The 17,890-nt window shown below is 37.7% G+C and overlaps 1 protein-coding gene across 1 annotated transcript in view; it reads right to left on the bottom strand.

The window, feature by feature from the left end:
* Window positions 1–2,225: 2,225 nt before the first annotated feature.
* Window positions 2,226–17,890, bottom strand: part of DPH6 (diphthamine biosynthesis 6) — a 186,333-nt gene continuing 170,668 nt past the window's right edge. The window contains 1 exon segment of the mRNA XM_056493602.1: window positions 2,226–2,541. Within this exon segment, the coding sequence (XP_056349577.1) occupies window positions 2,426–2,541 (116 nt within the window). The 3' untranslated portion in view covers window positions 2,226–2,425.

The following is a 17,890-nucleotide window of genomic DNA, read 5'->3' as shown; positions in this document are numbered from 1 at the left end:
CCTCTTTTCCCTAAACCATGTGTATGTCTGTGTCTGTGTGGATGTCTGTACCCATCTCCCCACCTCATGTCTTCAACTACCACTTTGTTACAAAGTCAAAAAGAGCTCTGCTGAAACATCTTATTCATAGCAGAACCCAGTAATTCTGATGAAAGTACAGCAGCTTAAGGCAGATAAAATGGTGCTATTTCTCTCTATTATAAAAGTCTTAGGCCTCTCTATGGCACAACACTTTTCTCACCTACTTTGCATATCAATGTTGCACAAATGACCTTGTTCATACTTAAAACAGAGTAGACTGATCTTAAAGTTTTAGTCATTCACACCACTCAGAAACTGTTTGAAGCCTCTCTAGGAGAAAAAGTCAGCAAACTATTCTTTTTTATGTATTCACAATTTAGACTTATTGAAGTTCTATTTCTCTCTCTCAAAGAAAAGGTTTACTTTCAGTTGAGAGAAAAAGATCAGACTGTTTTTCAGACCAATACATTCTGTTACCATTTCTCAATTCAGCTCTAATGAGAAAAAAAGCAGGCTAGTTTGAGTCATGAATCTTGTAGGAAGACTTGCAGGAAAAGCTGTTTTTTTAGGAGCAAATATCCTGCCACCTTGAAGTATCCAGTACAGTATAAAAGCAAAGATCAACGTGTTTCAGTATCTTTTTTAAACTCACAGTGAAAAAAATGACTGCTACAGTGAAACTTATGCCATCTCCTTGGTTTCCATAGGCATCAATGATAAATTAAACATCATCCTTATCTCTCTGAAAGTACATCTTCTCTTCTTCTCTTACAGTCCATTGTGTCTGTGGCCCATGGACACTCCACACTGAGAGAAATAAAATACTGGTATTTTCGGGGAGAAGTGAGAAAATTATTTAGGCTTCTAAAAGAGTAGAGTTCAAATAAACCAGGCATATCCAGGTATTAACGAGTCCTTTTCTGATCGTGGGAAAGGATCAAATATGTTTAAGTCTAACCTAAAAATGATCCTGAATACTAATCAACTAACTTTTTTCCTTAAGAAATACAACCATTTATTTATCCACTGTTATATGCCTTGCCCCTTTCAAAAAAATTTATAAATCTGTGAAAAAAGTAAATCTTACTAAAGAAGATGGCAGCTCTGCTACATTATTGGAAGCAATAGTAAGGAACAACAACATATAACAGTTTCTAATTTCAAATATTGATCAGCATAGTATGCTGGGCATGTAGAAGTTCTAATAGAGGAAGATCCTCTTATCTTTAGTCTCTTGTTTTATATCAGGTGCTGCCAAGTGCATTTCTGATAGTGGGTAAGATAATTAAGCTGGAATGTTAAGTCCACCTTGTTGTCACCTCAATGTGAATGTCCTGCCATAGAGCTGACTTTTGTGGAGGTATCTCAAATATATGCTGAGGATAGAGAAGGGTAACTTGGAGTGCTGGCCTCCTAGCTCCAGTGCTCATACTCTGGAAGAGAAGCAGTGAGATACAGATGCAGAATATAGGCAAGGCAAAGGTTTGATACTCATTCTTGCAGATTTAATCTTGTAGCCTTTGTCTGAAAGTAAGATTTTTCTGCAGTGCATTACTGCTTCAAGCAAAGTCCAAAAAGCTTTCTTTCCTATGACCTTATGAAATGAGTAAAATATCAGTGGTAATGAAATTGACAGGAGCTTCACCTGTGTGTCTGAACCTGTTTTAGTGAAAGCAGTGATAAAACTCCTGTTGATTTTCTGGAGAAAACTTAAGATTGGGGTCCATAACAGCTGTGAATACTGGTAGCTGCTAGTTACCTGAATGTTGGTAGCTTTTTAAGAACAGCTGTCTTCCAGATATAAAACACAAAAATACCCCTGGATTAGAAAGCAAGGTGGCAAATCCAAGCAAGGTGGCCGTAATTTCCATTATTCGTTTCAGTAAAATGTGCATCCTAAATACTACTCTGAATAATTCTTCCTGGGTGCTAGGAAATGGTTAAAATCTGGCCACAAATAAGGTTTTTGTGAGTTGGCCCAAGTGAGTAAATTCAACACAAAATTGAAAGCAATCCAGTCCTTAAAACTATACTGGAAATAATATTCTAGTTTCACCTCCATCCAAATGATCTAAAGTTATAACTGGTGTATTGTAACCACACCTAAATATATCAAAGAACCAATGTGATCAGATCAACTGCATTTCCCAAAAGTCACCTGCTATAACCTGCAGACATCTAAAAACAAGTCAGAAAAAAGTACATTATTTTAAAAAAAAACTTTATTCTTCATACAAACCTATTACAGATCATGAGGCATCATTAACAAGGTAATACAACTTTGCTTAAATCGAACAATATTGCTTCATTAAAGTATCCAATGGAATTAGTATCAACTCTTTTCTTTGTTCTCTCCTGGATGGAATGTATGTGTGTTTTGATATCAACTCATCCCTTTAAATGGCTAGCTTAGCCAGCATGTTATATGAATAACATCTTTGTCGGGTAAATCCACCACAGGTACTAAAATCAGAGCTGGGGTCTTCTCTTCCAAATATTTTTCAAGGTGTTCTTGCAGTCCTAAAATAGAAACAAAACAACTAATGAATCCCTCATGTCTTATTGTAGCCCATCTCTTAAGAATGATTTTTAAATACTTTTTTTAAAATTATTGTGGAGTAGCAATTAACAAAAGGAAGAGAAATACAACTCTTTAATTTTCACTTTATATAGAAGGAAAATCTCCCACCTCCTTCTTGACTAATTTGAGATTAAGATTAATTTTGTCGCCTAAGGCCAGAAGTCAGCAAAACAGTTAAATGCATGTATTTCTCAACCTTGAGTGAGTGAGTGGTCTGTTGATTTCAGATACAGAGAATTGAACTAGAGCAGGTAGTAAAAATACCAGAAGGCCAGCTGAAATTCAGTTCTTTGTTATTTTTGATATTTGGATGATCAGCACATAGTTGTCTATAAATGGAACTCTTCTCTCAAGTCCCATTGTGGGACATCAATCAAAAGAGAAGAAGTTAAAGTGGGCCATTTTTAAAAACATAATGAACTTAATTTCAATTTGTAATTAATGGATGCATGCCATCCTGAAGATATAATGGAGGAAGTCCAGGAATGGCAACATATATGACTGAATATCTGGAATTACAGTAAGATTCAAACTGCTTAAAATACAGAATCTGGCTACAAGAAGCTCTAAAGGGACTGTATGTGTGGCAGAGGTTTGCAAATTTAAAAGTCCACTATGGGAACAGAATTAATGATTGAGAAGATCTAATTAGAATACAGAAGAAAAGAATGAAAAATTTAAACTTGGACTCAAGACATTTTTGGTTGTGCTCAGCCTCAGTGAACATACTAGAAAACAAGCCACACAGAACCCCAAGTAAAACTACTGAAAACCTGCTGAATGACCCACATTTCCTAATGATAAGGTATAGCCTGCAAAGGTTCTTGTTTCAATAATGTATTTCTGTCATCAGCTTCTGGGATTATGGCAATTCTTTATAACACTAAGCAATCTTGGCTAGAAAGGGTGTAAAGAGGGCAGAACTTGCAGACTGTCAGAGCTTTTTTTTTTTTTTTGGCGTCACTGCCTGTGAAACTGCGAATAGGCAGTTCAGTCAAAGTGTTACCTCATCCAGGATAAAACAGGAATTTTGCAATTGTATTCACTGAAGCCAAAACTCCTCTTTTTATCTGGCAGCAGTAGCATGAATTAATGTAATAATGGCAATGCTGCCTACAAAATATTGCAAAGACCGTACCAGTCTTCTGAAATTCTGCTAGCTTCCTTTTGTATTAGTATCATTGACTTTGGAGGTGAAGATGGACAAGGGTGAGCCAAAGTTCAACAGTCATCTCAAAGATCAAAGGACTTCTTCATTTGGTGTGCAAAAAAATTCTCTGTATTACAGATATTCAGCAGTGACCCAGTAATTAACTATCAACTAGCATTTTTCTTGAAAAATTTGACTTCAGAAAACTTTATGGCTATGCTGACTCAGAAGGCATTAAGTGGAATAGGTAAAGACAAGCCACCTCAAAATCATTGATTACACCCTATTAAAATTACATTTCTTTTTTTATCAATTAAAATAGTGAAAATATGGTTTTAGACTTCAACATTTTATGCACAGGCTTAAAAGCTGTGAATCAGTGCTAAAACCTGCCAATACAAGTACAGGTATTTATTTTAAAGGGAGGATTTTAAAGTGGGGCTATCTGGAAATAGAACTCCATTGTTTGGTGGGTTTGAGGTGGCCAAAATAGCCTTAAATATTTACATTTGAATGTGCCCTAGTGGACTTGCTTGCCAAACAGGAAGAGCCACCTCTCCTAACGACCTTTTCTATTGCCAGTGCCTATATGCATAAATGAAATGTGGATAAAAATCTGGGACATATGCCTCTAAATATTTTACTGTATTTACAAATCAATTAGTTTGATATTAAAGCAGTGCAACTTAGATGTGCATATTTATACACTTAAAAATTGTGGATTAAAGTCTGCTTATGCAAACTTCCCCTAAAAAGCAGAGACTGGATTTTCTAAAACAGTAAAATTGTCTCATGGAAGACAATGCACAATTAGTAATTCTGTGGCAACCTATGCAATTATAGCAAACTAAAAGAATTGACAGCTGTGTATTTTACCTGCTATAATAAGTTACTCTAAGTCTTCCAATATTATTTGTATATTTTTAATGATGGGAAATTATATTTATACTATTTATATTTTTTTTACTCATTCAAAATATGCTTTTAGATAAATAAGAGCCTTGGCCATGAGTGTTTTCTGAATATGTAACTCTTTGTTCGAATACAAAGATTTCCAAAAATGTCCTTCCTTTTATATCATGTATGGGAATGCTTGCTCAGTTGTGCATCATATTTATAAAAGTTGGTTTTAAAAGCTAAAGCAAGTAAAGGACAAAGGGTTAGAGTGAGTGTGTTTACTGGAGGTTTAATAGAGGCTATAAATGATTGATGTCAGTCTTACAGTTATTTAAACTGCCCTGATACAGAATGTTTAAGTACAAGCAAAAAGAGGTGATTATCAAGCAGCAAACAAGTGGTGTGCATTGTGGATGTTTTCATTTCCTGTGAGAGTCCACACTAATTATGCTAGCCACGTTGCAGCACACTTCCAGTTTTATGGAGACCAGCCAGGGACTCCTGAGGTAACAGAAGTCAACAGGGAAACACGAAGCAAATATCTCAAAAAAAATTAAAGGGTGTTCCTTCAGGAAGCTGACACAGCCAACAGCCCAGCTGAGGTGCCTTTACACCAATGCCTGCAGCATGTAAACAGGAAGAGTTGGAAGACACCATGCTGCCTGAAATCTATGTCCTTGTTGCCATTACAACACAGCTCAAAGTGGGTCCATGGGAATCTCATGGATTTAACCAGACCAAGTGCTGGTGCTGCACCTGGGTCAGGACACCCCCTGGTATCAGCCCAGGCTGGAGATGGACAGTCAGAGCAGCCCTGCCCAGAAGGACTTGGGGGTGCTGCTGGCTGGGAGGCTGGACATGACCCAGCCATGGGCACTGCCAGCCCAGAGAGCCAAGTGTGCCCTGGGCTGCATCCAGAGCAGCGTGGGCAGCAGGGCAGGGAGGGGATTCTGCCCCTCTGCTCTGCTCTGAGACCCCACCTGCAGGGCTGATCAGCTCTGGGGTGCCAGCACAGGAAGGACAGGGACCTGCTGGAGGGACTCCAGAGGGGGAACACCAAGTGATCAGAGGGATGGAGCATCTCTACTACAAGAAAAGGCTGAGAAAATTAGGTTCGTTCAGCCTAGAAAGGAGAAGGCTTTAGTGTGACTTTCCAGTACCTAAAGGGACCCTACCAAAAAGATGGAGAGAGACTGTAGTGATAAGACAAGGGGGAAATGGCTTCAAACTGAAAAAGAGTAGGTTTAGATTAGATATTAGGAGAAAATTCTTTACTGTGTGTAGTGAGGCACTGGACCTGGTTGCCCAGAGAAACTGTGGATGCCCCAGACCTGGCATTGTTCCTGGCCTGGTTGGATGGAGCTCAGGGCAATCTGGTGTAGTGAAAAGTCCCTGTGGAAGGCAGGGGGTTTGGAACTGGATGGTCTTTAAGGTCCCTTCCAGCCAAACCATCCTATGATTTCATTATTGTAAGTACATGAAATTTGCTCAAAGCAGGTGAACTTCATCCTGCAAGATGGATCCCCTTCTCCCAAATGACCCACAGAAATTCAGGGAGCAGGCTCCATATGAATTGTCTTCCTGCACTGCTATGCTTTTTTTTTTTTGTTGTTATTTGTTTGTTTGTTTGTTTTGTTTTTGGTTTTTACTTGGGTACAGCTGAGGAATATGGACACAGCTAAAACTTAAAAATGCACAAAATTTATTCAGTGTCTTCTGGCATTACCATCTATTTCTGCCATTGCTTTGTGAAGAAAGAATACTGAAATCAATAGTTTGATGATCTCTTATGCTGACGTAGCAGCCCTTCCATATAACATCACACAAACTAAGTGCAAGCTATTGTTTTTAAATATGATTTTCATACTAGGTAGGAAAAACAGTGCTCTGAAATTACTCCTAAAGGGTCATTCCAAAAGACTAGGAGGTGATTTTTACATCTTTGCTGTCGCTGGCCTCTGCAGGATTTAGGCAGTATCAGGTGAGGCCACAGAATCCACAATTTCAAAATCAGGTCCCTTTTATTGTTGCCATACTCTTGCTTCACTGTATATCTGCAGGGCAGTAGTAATCTAATAGCTCATATGAAAAAAGAAAATGGTAGCAAAAAGGAAAATGGTAACAAGAAGGAAGATCACATTTAGCCCAGTACATAAAAAGTCACTTTCATATTACTACTACCTTTCCTTCACTTTTTAACCAAAAGATACTGTTACATTGCTTAGAGCAGGTTTTTAAATCCCTGAGCTAATAAAGCTCCATTGCTTCTGCTGCAGAGATTTGACATGCAGCATGTACTTTGAAAAGATGCATCAGAGGGGATCAGGTTCCTAACAGTTGACTAAGAGTTCCAGTCCCAAAAGATCTGCCCCTGGTGTGCAGAACACTTAACCCCTCGACCAGTACCAACATGACTATTCACAAATTATTGATGTCCCTAAATCCCTGGCAGATTGCAGACAGTTCTTGTCTCCCTTGAAGCCAAAGCATATGGTCACTAATGAGATGGATTGAAAATACATATACACATTCAGGGCTTTGCCACATGAATGTAAAGCCACAGAAATGTTAGAAGGTGATTGAACTGGACTGAACACTGTTAAATACATGATTAGCTTGTTATGGATCATTTCCATTGATCTATATACAGTTTCACAGCATAGTTTAATTAAAGCTGTCTGGAACAAGCCTCTGCCTTAAATGATCAGGCAGTGCAATGAAAAGGTGAAACCCAAGAAACTGGAGATGCTCCTCTTTTTCTTAAACATGCAGCTGACTGTCTCTGTGGTGTACAACCACAGCAAGAATAGAAACTGTGCTTTAAAATGTTGTCTGTTTCTACAGTTCAGGGTTTTTCACATATTTTTATTAATATAAAATGATGCAGTGGAATATAAGATTTGGGAAAAAAAACCTGCATAGTTTGCTTGCATCATTGCAATTAATGTCTTTCTATCCAAAATAAAATCAAACCCAGTAAACAAGAATATACTGTTGGAATATAAAAGGGTGTCACTTGGCAAAATATGATTTTGTGCTGATTTTTTTTTTTTTCTGCAGCTGTAAGGATTTTAAATCACAATTTGTATATTTTTCACAGTCCAGTGCTTGGCTTTTCATGTGGTGCCTTATGCTTTTTGTTACTATTCTTGATGACATTATTTCATTGGTCATTGTACTTTTAAGGGACTGATTTTTCAAAACTGATGTAAATTCCTTCGTGGAATACAACTTCAGTCACTCTGGCTTAGGATATTTATCTGAATACAAATTAAGCAGCTGCCTTGAATTCCAGGGGAAATCTGTTATAGCCATGATATATGAGACAAATGACCAGTAGGAGTTTGGAAAAGGCTGTGAAACCACTTTAAACCTGTGATTTCCCTGGGACTGTGACTATAAAACAACTTACATTCTTTGCTACATAACTTTCATAACATAATCTGTGTGGCTGAGATTTTTTAAACTGTGTGTAGATTTCTCTCCCTTCTTTCAAGGACAACAATTGATGAATGATCTTTCCTGTTGAATGTGAAATACAGAATAACATTTGTTAACAAAAATGTAACTGGTATAATTTAGACTTCAAAAAAACCCCCAGATTTACTGTTTCAGGCCTATTTGTAAGTATATATACCACAAAATAAAAAAAAAAAAAAAAAGAAATTACAGAGGGAATGGTAGTTGTGGTTGGAACTCAAGTCATATGCCTGGTCAGTTGCCAAAGCAGCCAGATCTGCATGTCTGTATTTGCAAAGAATCCTTCATAAAAACCTGTCTCCAAGAATTCCTCACATGGATCCATCCATACTGACAGACTTCTTTCACCTTGCAGTAAACTGGTTTTAGTTGTAACAATGAAAATACCTTTTTCAAGTAAGCACCTAACAGATGAAAATACAGCCTGTACTGGAAGCACTAAGGCCAATGTTAGCCATCCTTTTTCAGCTTGTCCCTGATCCTGGAGTGCCATTTTAAATAATTGCAACCTCTTTTATGAAGGATATGGTAATTAGGATCCAGACTGATAGGACTCTGTCACTTTGGACATAGAAAGAGGGCAACACTTCACCCAGCAGAGCATTCACCAAGAGAAATCATGGAATCATTAAACAGGGAATGTTAAAAGCTCATCTAGTCCACTCCCCTCCCCTGCAAGAAGCAGAGCCATCTTCAACCAGGCAGGTGGTTCAGAGCCTCATTCAACCTGACCTGAAAAGTTTCCAGGGATGAGACATCAATCACCTCTCTGGGAAATCTGTTCCAGTATCTCACTGCCCTCATTGTAAAAGACTTCTTCCCCATATCTAGTCTGAATCTACCCTCTTAGTTTAAAATCCTTACCCCTTGGATAAGGGGTACACTATCACTGCAAGCCCTATTAAAAAGTCTCTCCCATCTTTCTAATAAGCTGTGCATTCTGAAAGGCCAATAAACAATCTCTCAAGAGCTACTCCAAGCTAAATAACCCCAACTATGTCAGTTTTTCCTCCCAAGAGAGAGATGTTCCACTCCTCTAACCATTTTGTGGCCCTCCCATGGACCTGCTTCAACAGCTCTCTGTCCTTTTTGTGCCAAGAGGAAAATCTGCTATAAAGACAATTCTAGTGCTCTCTTATATGATACTGCTAGTCCTGTTTGTGCAGTGGACTTCTTATCCCTTTGGAATCTATCCCAAACCTAACAGTTCTAGCAATGTTTTTGAGCAAGCTACAGTGAAAACATAATGAAATTTGCTCTAGGCTTGATGGGCACCCACAGGAGTTGTAGCAACTCTTCCTACAGCTAAGCAGATGAAAAGAAATGAGTAAAATGAGCTGTGCTCCCCTGCATGCCACACTGATAACTCCAGCTCTCAGATTTAGTGAGAAGTTGCAAAAGGCAGCAGTCATGGACCTTACTGTTCATGTGAGATACAAGGAAAATGAGTGACTGGCTTATCTTAATCCACACTAGCAAGTCAGTCAGGATGCATGAACTCTGCACCACCAGCAGCAACAGGAGAGGGACAGATGGTGTAAAATGATCAACTCTGAAGGAATCCAGAGCCTCTTCATCTCCCAGCCTCATAATCCTCTCTGCTGTTCCTCTGTTTCAACAGAAGGGTTTGGGAAAGAAAACGGGCTCACTCATAATCAGGGGGGGCCTTCACATTTCTAGAGCTGAGTCACTTGGCTGGGTAATTGCACAAGTCTTTTTAGACTGTAGCTCATGCATTTTTTTAGCATCTGAAAGAAAATTAGTAGACAAAACAGTTATTTTTAGTATTGGTTTGATTGTGGGCCTGTCAGCCTTGGTGATGCATCTCTTTTATCAAGCTGCCACAGTATCTTGTTTTGTTTTCAGAGCAAAGTCTGATTAAAGACCAATTTCAGAAAAGTTACTCACTGTGGGTGTTAATTAGTGCTTCCTGGCCTCTTCAGGGTTTATCTTGTGATCTGTTTCACTTACTAAACCCTGTAATTCAATTTACATGAAGATGGGAGTGAACCAGCCCCTTTCTATTCTTCTGAAGGCTTGTGTTTAACTCAGTCCTGAAAGAACCTATCTCCTATCATTCCCTAATAAGGAATTTCAGTTTCTAGCCTTTTAAAATCAGAATTAAAGCAGTATTTCACATCTATAAAGACTTTTCAACTAACGAACTGAAAAAGAGCTTCAGAATGGGGTAGGTAAACTTTAGGAAGCCTTTGCTTCTAAATAGTGTTTTCAGTGGTGCCCAAGTATACTGTGCATCTTAGAAAAACACAGTAAACATCTTTTTCTTCTCCTCTGCATCTTTCTGGGAGTGGAGCATTGTCATTCTGTATGAGAAGGTTGCTGGTGTTGCCCTCCTCCTCTCTCATTAGCAGACAAGAAAAGCCTTTTGTCTTTCTGAAAGCAAAAGGCCAGCTACTAGGTCAAAAATATTAAAAAGGTGGTTGATAAAGAAAGACTTAATAGTATTGGCAGGTAAAAAGTAGCAGGTGGAAGTGAAATTTATAACATGATATAGGTAAAATTAGGAACTACTGGAAAGAAAATGCCATTGGGGTACTATACAAATACAAGCAGACAAAAAAAAAAAACAACAAAAAAAACCCCAAAAAACAAAAAACAAAAACCCACCCAAAAACAGTCCAGCAGCAAACTTGATTTAGGTACATGGAGTATATAAAACTAGGTTGAATAAAACATGAAACTAAGAGTACTAAAGAGACCAAACCTGTGAAAGAGAAGAAGACTTAAAATTCTTTTTTTTTTTTTAATAGTAGTAGGCAGCCTGCACAGGAAAACTGAGGCTAGGTGAGGCAACATATTCAAGCAGAGTTTATGGACACTACCATCTTAAAACATCCTTTTCCAAGGATACACTGTATTGTGAACTTCCTCCCAAATTCTGAAACCTAAACTTCATCTTAGCTGTAGTATGGACTGTAGGAATGCTTCCCAAAGTTGTACAGTGTGACAGATACACCAGAAATGCTGAGAAGAAAAGGAAATAAGGGAATGATAATCATAAAATATATGAATATTTACAACAATTACAATTTCAGACCCAAATGCCATCCCTAAAACAGATATAAGCCACCCAACTTTATTAGTTACCTTCCAAAGTGCACACAGTACCAGTCCAGTTAGGTATGTTATCATGCACATCAATGGCAAGTTGCAGAAATAAATGTGACTCTTTTAAAGATAAACAAATGTTGCTGAGCTCCTCTGTGTATTAGTTAGGGCTCTTTCTCAACAGAAAGAATTAACATTTGGCTTCCATAATAATTCTTTCAAGCTGCTGGCTACAGCTTAGAAAACAGCAGAACATGAAAAGTCATTGCTGTGTGTTTTCCAGGGTTCTGTTTTTAGTCATCTCCTACATACAGACTGAGAATCGGCCTATACAAGGTTATAAATGTGCACTTTTGTTTAAAATGTCATTAGCCTTCTGCACTAAATAAAGAAACACTTAAGCATGCCCTTCCAATACTCACAGTGAGGTCTAAATATAATTTCAAATAGAACAGAGGACTGAACTTTCCAAGTGCAATCACTCAGAGAAGAACTTGAGCTTTTTCTAAAAGCATGACAGAGTGCAAAGATCACAAGCCTGTTTTCCCTGTGTGCTATCCTTCAACCCTGTAACGATCCAATCTCTTTATAGGTTGGATGGTTATTGAATTTGTATGCCAGCTGTGTCCACAATCTCTGGGGAGGATAAGCTGTAATGACACCAAGCAGGGATGAGTTATGAATGGAGACAGATTATTACAAACATAGGAAGCAGTGAGGGCCCATTTTTCAGGAGGCATTTAAGAATGTGCTTCACAGCATGTGTATGTACTTTTACACTCTTTTATTCTCACCTGAATGTGCCTGTGTGGGCAGATAGAACCACAGGATTCACTAGAGGCTCACACACATGTTTTTGTTGTACTCTAAATCAGATAAACATGTACTTCATTTTTTTTTTCCTCCAGATTAGTTGAAAACTTGGTGTGAAAATGATCAACTGCAACAGCACCTGTGCAGTAATTATGGAACTTGGTTTATCACCCTTGGGTCAAATTACAGCTACTGACTCTTGGCCCATAGTCCAGGAGCAAGAGATGGGCAGATTTGCAAGCTGCAGGACAGTTGGTGGCTGTGCCCTTCAGGTAGGGCTGGGGACACTGGAGGGGCAGCGTGTGTGGGCAGCCCGGCTGTGCCTGCTGCTAATGCAAGAACTTTTATCTCCAGGGCCTGTCAATCTGGCACCTTTCACAAGTGTTAAATTCACTTAAGTATATTTTTTAAGAAGCTGTCATGAGACATACTGAAGCAAATATGTCCTTCAGTGGTTACACATGGACTAAGTTGTAACAATGTTTGTTAAGTGCTTTGACATCCCCAAGTGATATGTTTGGTACAGCTTCCACATTTGTTCCTTTACTGAAGTCTGCTAAACAGTCTTCAAAGTCAGTGGGTTAAAGAAATACCTGACTGGACACAGTGCATCCAAAAGGTTGGACCACAAAGAGATGTTTATATAACTAGAGGACACCACATACATCTGCTGGTAGAATTCAGTCTACAAATAATAGAGAAGCTTTCTAAAAGATGTTGTGGTAAGCATCTTTCATTGGGTACAAAGAAGATCATGTTGTACTTGCTTTATGTTAAGTTAAGCTACAATAATTTAAAATAATACTGATAGAATAATTGTTTTCAGTTTCTAGGCCAGATTCTCAACAACTTTAAATGGTAGCTATGCTAATTTACACCTGCTGAGGAGATTGCATGGTAGATTATATATTTATATAAAGTACCATTGCAAACTAATGAGGTTATTTCTAATGTTTACCATTGTAAAGAACTCTGAAAATTTAAATCAGTCTCCTGCACTAATGCAAACAGTGTATTCTAACAGAAACAGATAAAAGTGCACTGAACATGTTAAACACATTATTAGGTCGATGAAGATCATTCATATTGATCCAGGTCTGGCTTCACAGCACTTTAATCAAAGCTGCCTGGAAGATGTAACAGAGTGATCATGGCATTCACTGCCTTTTGTGCTGAGTGAGTCAACAAATAACTAAAATTTCATTATTGCTGCAATTGATAACTTATGTAAAATTAGCCAGAGCAGGCTTTAAAAAAGGGTAGAGCAGTATTTGAAGATGGAACAAAACCCAGCTTCTGTTTTAATGGGGAAACTGTGCTGCCAGAGGTTGCTGATGAACCACCCAGAAATTTGTGGGCTCTTGATAGCCACACTAGTTTCTTCCCCTTGATATGACAGATTTACATTAATTGGATTTTTATCCCATATGGCAGTGACACAAGATATCAGCACCCTCTTACTCCCTATAGCCAAGGAACAAAGAGAGAGATGAAAGTCCTATGTTCCTTCTCATGGCCTCCCAGGATGACAAATAAATCTCAGTGCTAGTGCTTCCTGTGTAATATGAGCTCATAGTTTGTTATGGAATTGGGAACAGGAGGCTTGGGAGAGTCATTCAGCTGTGTCAGCCAACAGCAAAATGAAAGAAAAAGGGTCTGTAACTTGGCCACACAGCAATCTGAGCTGCAAGTCATTTTTGCTCTAACTCGAAGTTATTAACAGCACAATTTACAAAAGCCTTCAGCAAGACTTAGGTGTCATTTTATCAGGCACTAAATAAACACTAAATAACAGACAAAGTCTACCACCAAGAGTTTACCATTGACACAAAAACCTGAGAGCTGAAAAAGGAACACAGGACAGGTAGGAGACTGAGCCATAGAGAAGGATGGAAGAATTACATGATTTGTTGAGGTAATTTGTAGAAAAGCTAGCAACTGGCCCCAATGCTGACCCTGCATGCACCCCTTCTCTTGAGAACATACCACAGTGAGGACACTTACAAACAACATTACAGTGGCAAAGAACTGAATCATCCTTTTGCTTGGGCTGCTCTTGGATCTCTGGAAATTAAAATCACAGTCCCAGAAGAGCAGTGGTGCACACATTCCACCTGCTCTGTTAAACAACTTCACTGCTTGGAGACCTCTGCTCTCCTTCCACCATCAATAGGTGAGGTTGTTTACAGGTCATTTGAAAGTTACCTGTGGACTTTATGACAAAATATTCTGTTATATCTGTCATAAGGCTATACATCTAACTGTCTTATGATTTCTTACTGAAAACTGCTGTATGTTTTATACCACAGTGTATCAGGAAAGTCGGCAATGAAGTTAAATTATCACACAAATATATATTTTAAAAAAGGAAGATTGTTTTTTCACCAAAATACATGGTCTCAAACATCTGTTTTTAAAAAAAGCAAACCCAAAACCCTTTGTACACTGCCTTTTGGGATTACACAAACTGCAGTGCTTTCTGTAACTCTTCCATTTTGTGTGACAGGTAAAGTCCACAGCATAGCCCAGCAGTAAATGGAAAAGCTGCTCAGATCTGGTCTGTTGCTTAGAGGTTTCAGGTTCACCCAGGTGGATCAGCCCCTAGACCTGTAGGGGGGCCAGGACCCACAGGTGACCTGTTAGTCAGCAGCACTGACAGCTCCTCTGCTGGATCACTGGTTCTTTTGACAGCAATTTCTGCTCCTGGAGCCTTAAGCTACATTTCTGTTAAGAACTACGTTAGCTCAAAGAGATACTGGATTAATGAAATTGAAAATGAACAGAAGAAAAATGTATGTGGTGCTTTAACCACTTTTAAGAAACATGAAGTGCAAGTGATGGAAGGGTGACCTTTATATTTTCTACCAACAGAAGCCCAACCTCTCAGGCATAGTGAGAACATAATTTATCCTTGTGCTTTGTTCTGTTTAAAGATGTGATCTTTAAACAGCATGAGATCTGGTTTTAACAATTTTGCAGTACAGGTAGAGAGAAATAAATTGTTTAGGAAGAGGTGTCAGTTTTAAAGTAAAGCTAAGACGCCCACACAGCCCTCTCTTTGGTTTAACACTGATACTTTATGTCCTGGGCCTTCATTTCTCAGAGAATGTCACACATGGAACATCACCACTAGAGTGGTCTTACCAGTATTTTCTACTCTACATTAGCTGAACAAATTGACTTTTCTTTTTTAAAATGTGTCTCTTGCAAGGTAGTTTTTCAATTACACCACTGTTAGGAAGATTCATTAGAATGAGGACATCACTTCCTTTTCTCTTTTGCAGAAAGCCCATTTTGGTAGAAAGGAAGGCAACAAAATATGCTCTGCCTATCTGAATTTCTGCCAAATAATTATGCAGGGCAAAGAAAACTATTTGGCAACATGCCCCAAGAACACGTGGGGTCACTAAACATCCCAAAAAATCTGGTAAGATCAAAAGTGAAACAGGAAAATGTTAAAGGAGGAGGATGATTACTATTATTATTAATCATCATCATTTAATCAGTTTCATTTTTGACTTACCAGAAGTAAAGAAGTGGAATAAAATAAAATTAGTTCTTATAATTTATAGTCAGAACTTCATTCTAAATATATTTATTTCTCTTTGTAGTTACTAATTTTGATAAATCTAGCTCTTTTAAATGACACTAGTATAAATACAGACAGATTCAAAGCTATTGGTACACTTCTTTAATAAAGCATAGCACTGAAGAATAAAATACTACTCTACTTGCTTAAAATAAAAAGTTGGCTATCCATTTCCTTCAGAATTCTAGCTTTCCCCCGGGGGAAATCTGGAAGTTTTAAATACTGATCCTTTGCTTTGCCACAATTCTCTCTTTTTGACCTCTCACATATTTTTTGTCTGCTGTCACATTTTTGATGATTTGTTTCTAAATTATAAATCTGATTTTAGATTAATTTTTCTTAAACCGCTTGCCACAATTCTTTACAAAAATCTACATGCAGCTTCATTCTTAAGGCCAACCAAGGATTTACAATATGCTAAACTGGGCAAAAATTCTGTAGTAATCAGCACAATATATTTTATACTCCATCACAATAATTTTTTCTGTCTCCACATAGATATAACTTTTTCTGCTTTTTACAATGGTTTACAACTTAAATAATTTAATACAACAGTTGTTATATTTTTATTGCAAGCTTATAAAACTTGCACGGTAAGTCTCTTGCATGCAATATATTAAATAAAGAAATGACAGAGAAGAAGGGGAGCTGATGATTACTAGAACTGTAATTCAGGTTCTGCATGTGTCATAAAGTGCTTCTGGCTCACTTGCATTCTGCACATCTTGTCAAAGTTCCTCAGATGAACCACCTCTTCATACTCAGCTCTTGCCTGTTCCTCCAAGGTTGATATAGGTAAAACAATGATTTCATGTTTCAGTCAATTGATGAAGGGATGGCCAAGGGGAAAGGACCCAGTATAAAGATCCAAGGGGCAGGAATGCCACTGCCAGCTCTGCCATTGAGTTGCTGGAAGAGCCTGGGCAATTTATTTGGCTTCATGTACATGTATAGAGCTATGCTTTATTTAGTTTTGCAAAAGGTTCAGTGGTATATAGACACACTCCTTAAGTGTAAGGCAGGACCTTTCTGTCTCATTTTTGTGTTTCTAAGCAACTGAAATACTCGCTTCTTTGTAAAAAAAACCCTCTAGATTTCGTACTTCCACTTTGTAGAATAGAAAAAGTACTTTTCTGTCTTTGTGAATGCTTTGAGATTGCTTGATGAATAATTGTTACTGCTTTAGTATATCTGAGAGCTTATGTAAAAGATGCTGCCTCAATAAGACTCTTTAAAATTATGTTTTACATTAGAGACCCACTTTAAATATTTTTACAGACACAGTTCTGTCCATCTCTACAAAGTAGGTCACTGTATATCCTGTATATCCACAAGAACATTTAAGTCTGATACTTCTAAAACCCCCTTGCTGATAGCTTACATAATAATAAATAGTGATCTAAATTTATGTCAGAAGTAAATTTTACATACTTGGAAATGCTATATGCATTTCTATTTCAAATGCCATCTTTCTATTTCTGTAATTATTCATATTTTTGAAACTCAGGATAAGAATTTAAACTATCTGTTGTACAGATTCTAAGGCAAGGCTTGATAAAAACATCCAGAAGATATTCCTGATGGCTTGGCCCAAAAATACATAATTAATTCCTGTAAACCACTTACGTGGTAGACTTAATGTTGCTAATGAAAAGACTCTTTGCCTAGATGATTAAGATTTCTTAGTAGAAAGGCATGTGACCTCTAAGAGATACAACATAGGTAGCTGAGAAAGAAACTTACAAACATTTATGTAGAAAAATATGGTAAAAATGCAAATATATAAATATTAATTTCTGAATTGTGTTGCTATGATTTCAGCCCTTGCCTACATGATTCACTCATTTTGTAGGGTGAAGAAATAGAGGTCTGCATGCTCTCCGAGATCTTTGGGTTTTGCCTGATGCTTGAATGGTGCAATGTGAAAATAAATAATGGAAATAAAATCAGCATTGAACTCCTAGATTAAGCAACAAGATTTTTTTTTTTTTTCCTCAAAATATACAACAAAAAATAAAACTCGGAGGACAGGTATGCTTGTCAACTTGAAAAACTTCAAGGAAAATATCTAAAGGATTGCAACTCAGTTTCATTTGATTGTTACCTTTTTCCTTCTCTGTAAATACCTTAGCTACAATATTTACCTTTGTATGTTTGCAATTATAAAGGAAGTTAGATCAAGTCATCTGAATTATGTGATGGATTTTAAGAATTAGATTAAGCTCCCCCACTCCAGAAATGAATTCACTCTTAATTGTTGTATAGTATTGAGAACTCATGAAAAATGTGC

Source organism: Oenanthe melanoleuca, chromosome 5, assembly GCF_029582105.1.
Source record: "Oenanthe melanoleuca isolate GR-GAL-2019-014 chromosome 5, OMel1.0, whole genome shotgun sequence".
Lineage (NCBI taxonomy): Eukaryota > Metazoa > Chordata > Aves > Passeriformes > Muscicapidae > Oenanthe > Oenanthe melanoleuca.
The sequence above is the reverse complement of the archived record's forward strand: the minus strand, read 5'-3'. Positions and strand labels throughout refer to the sequence as shown.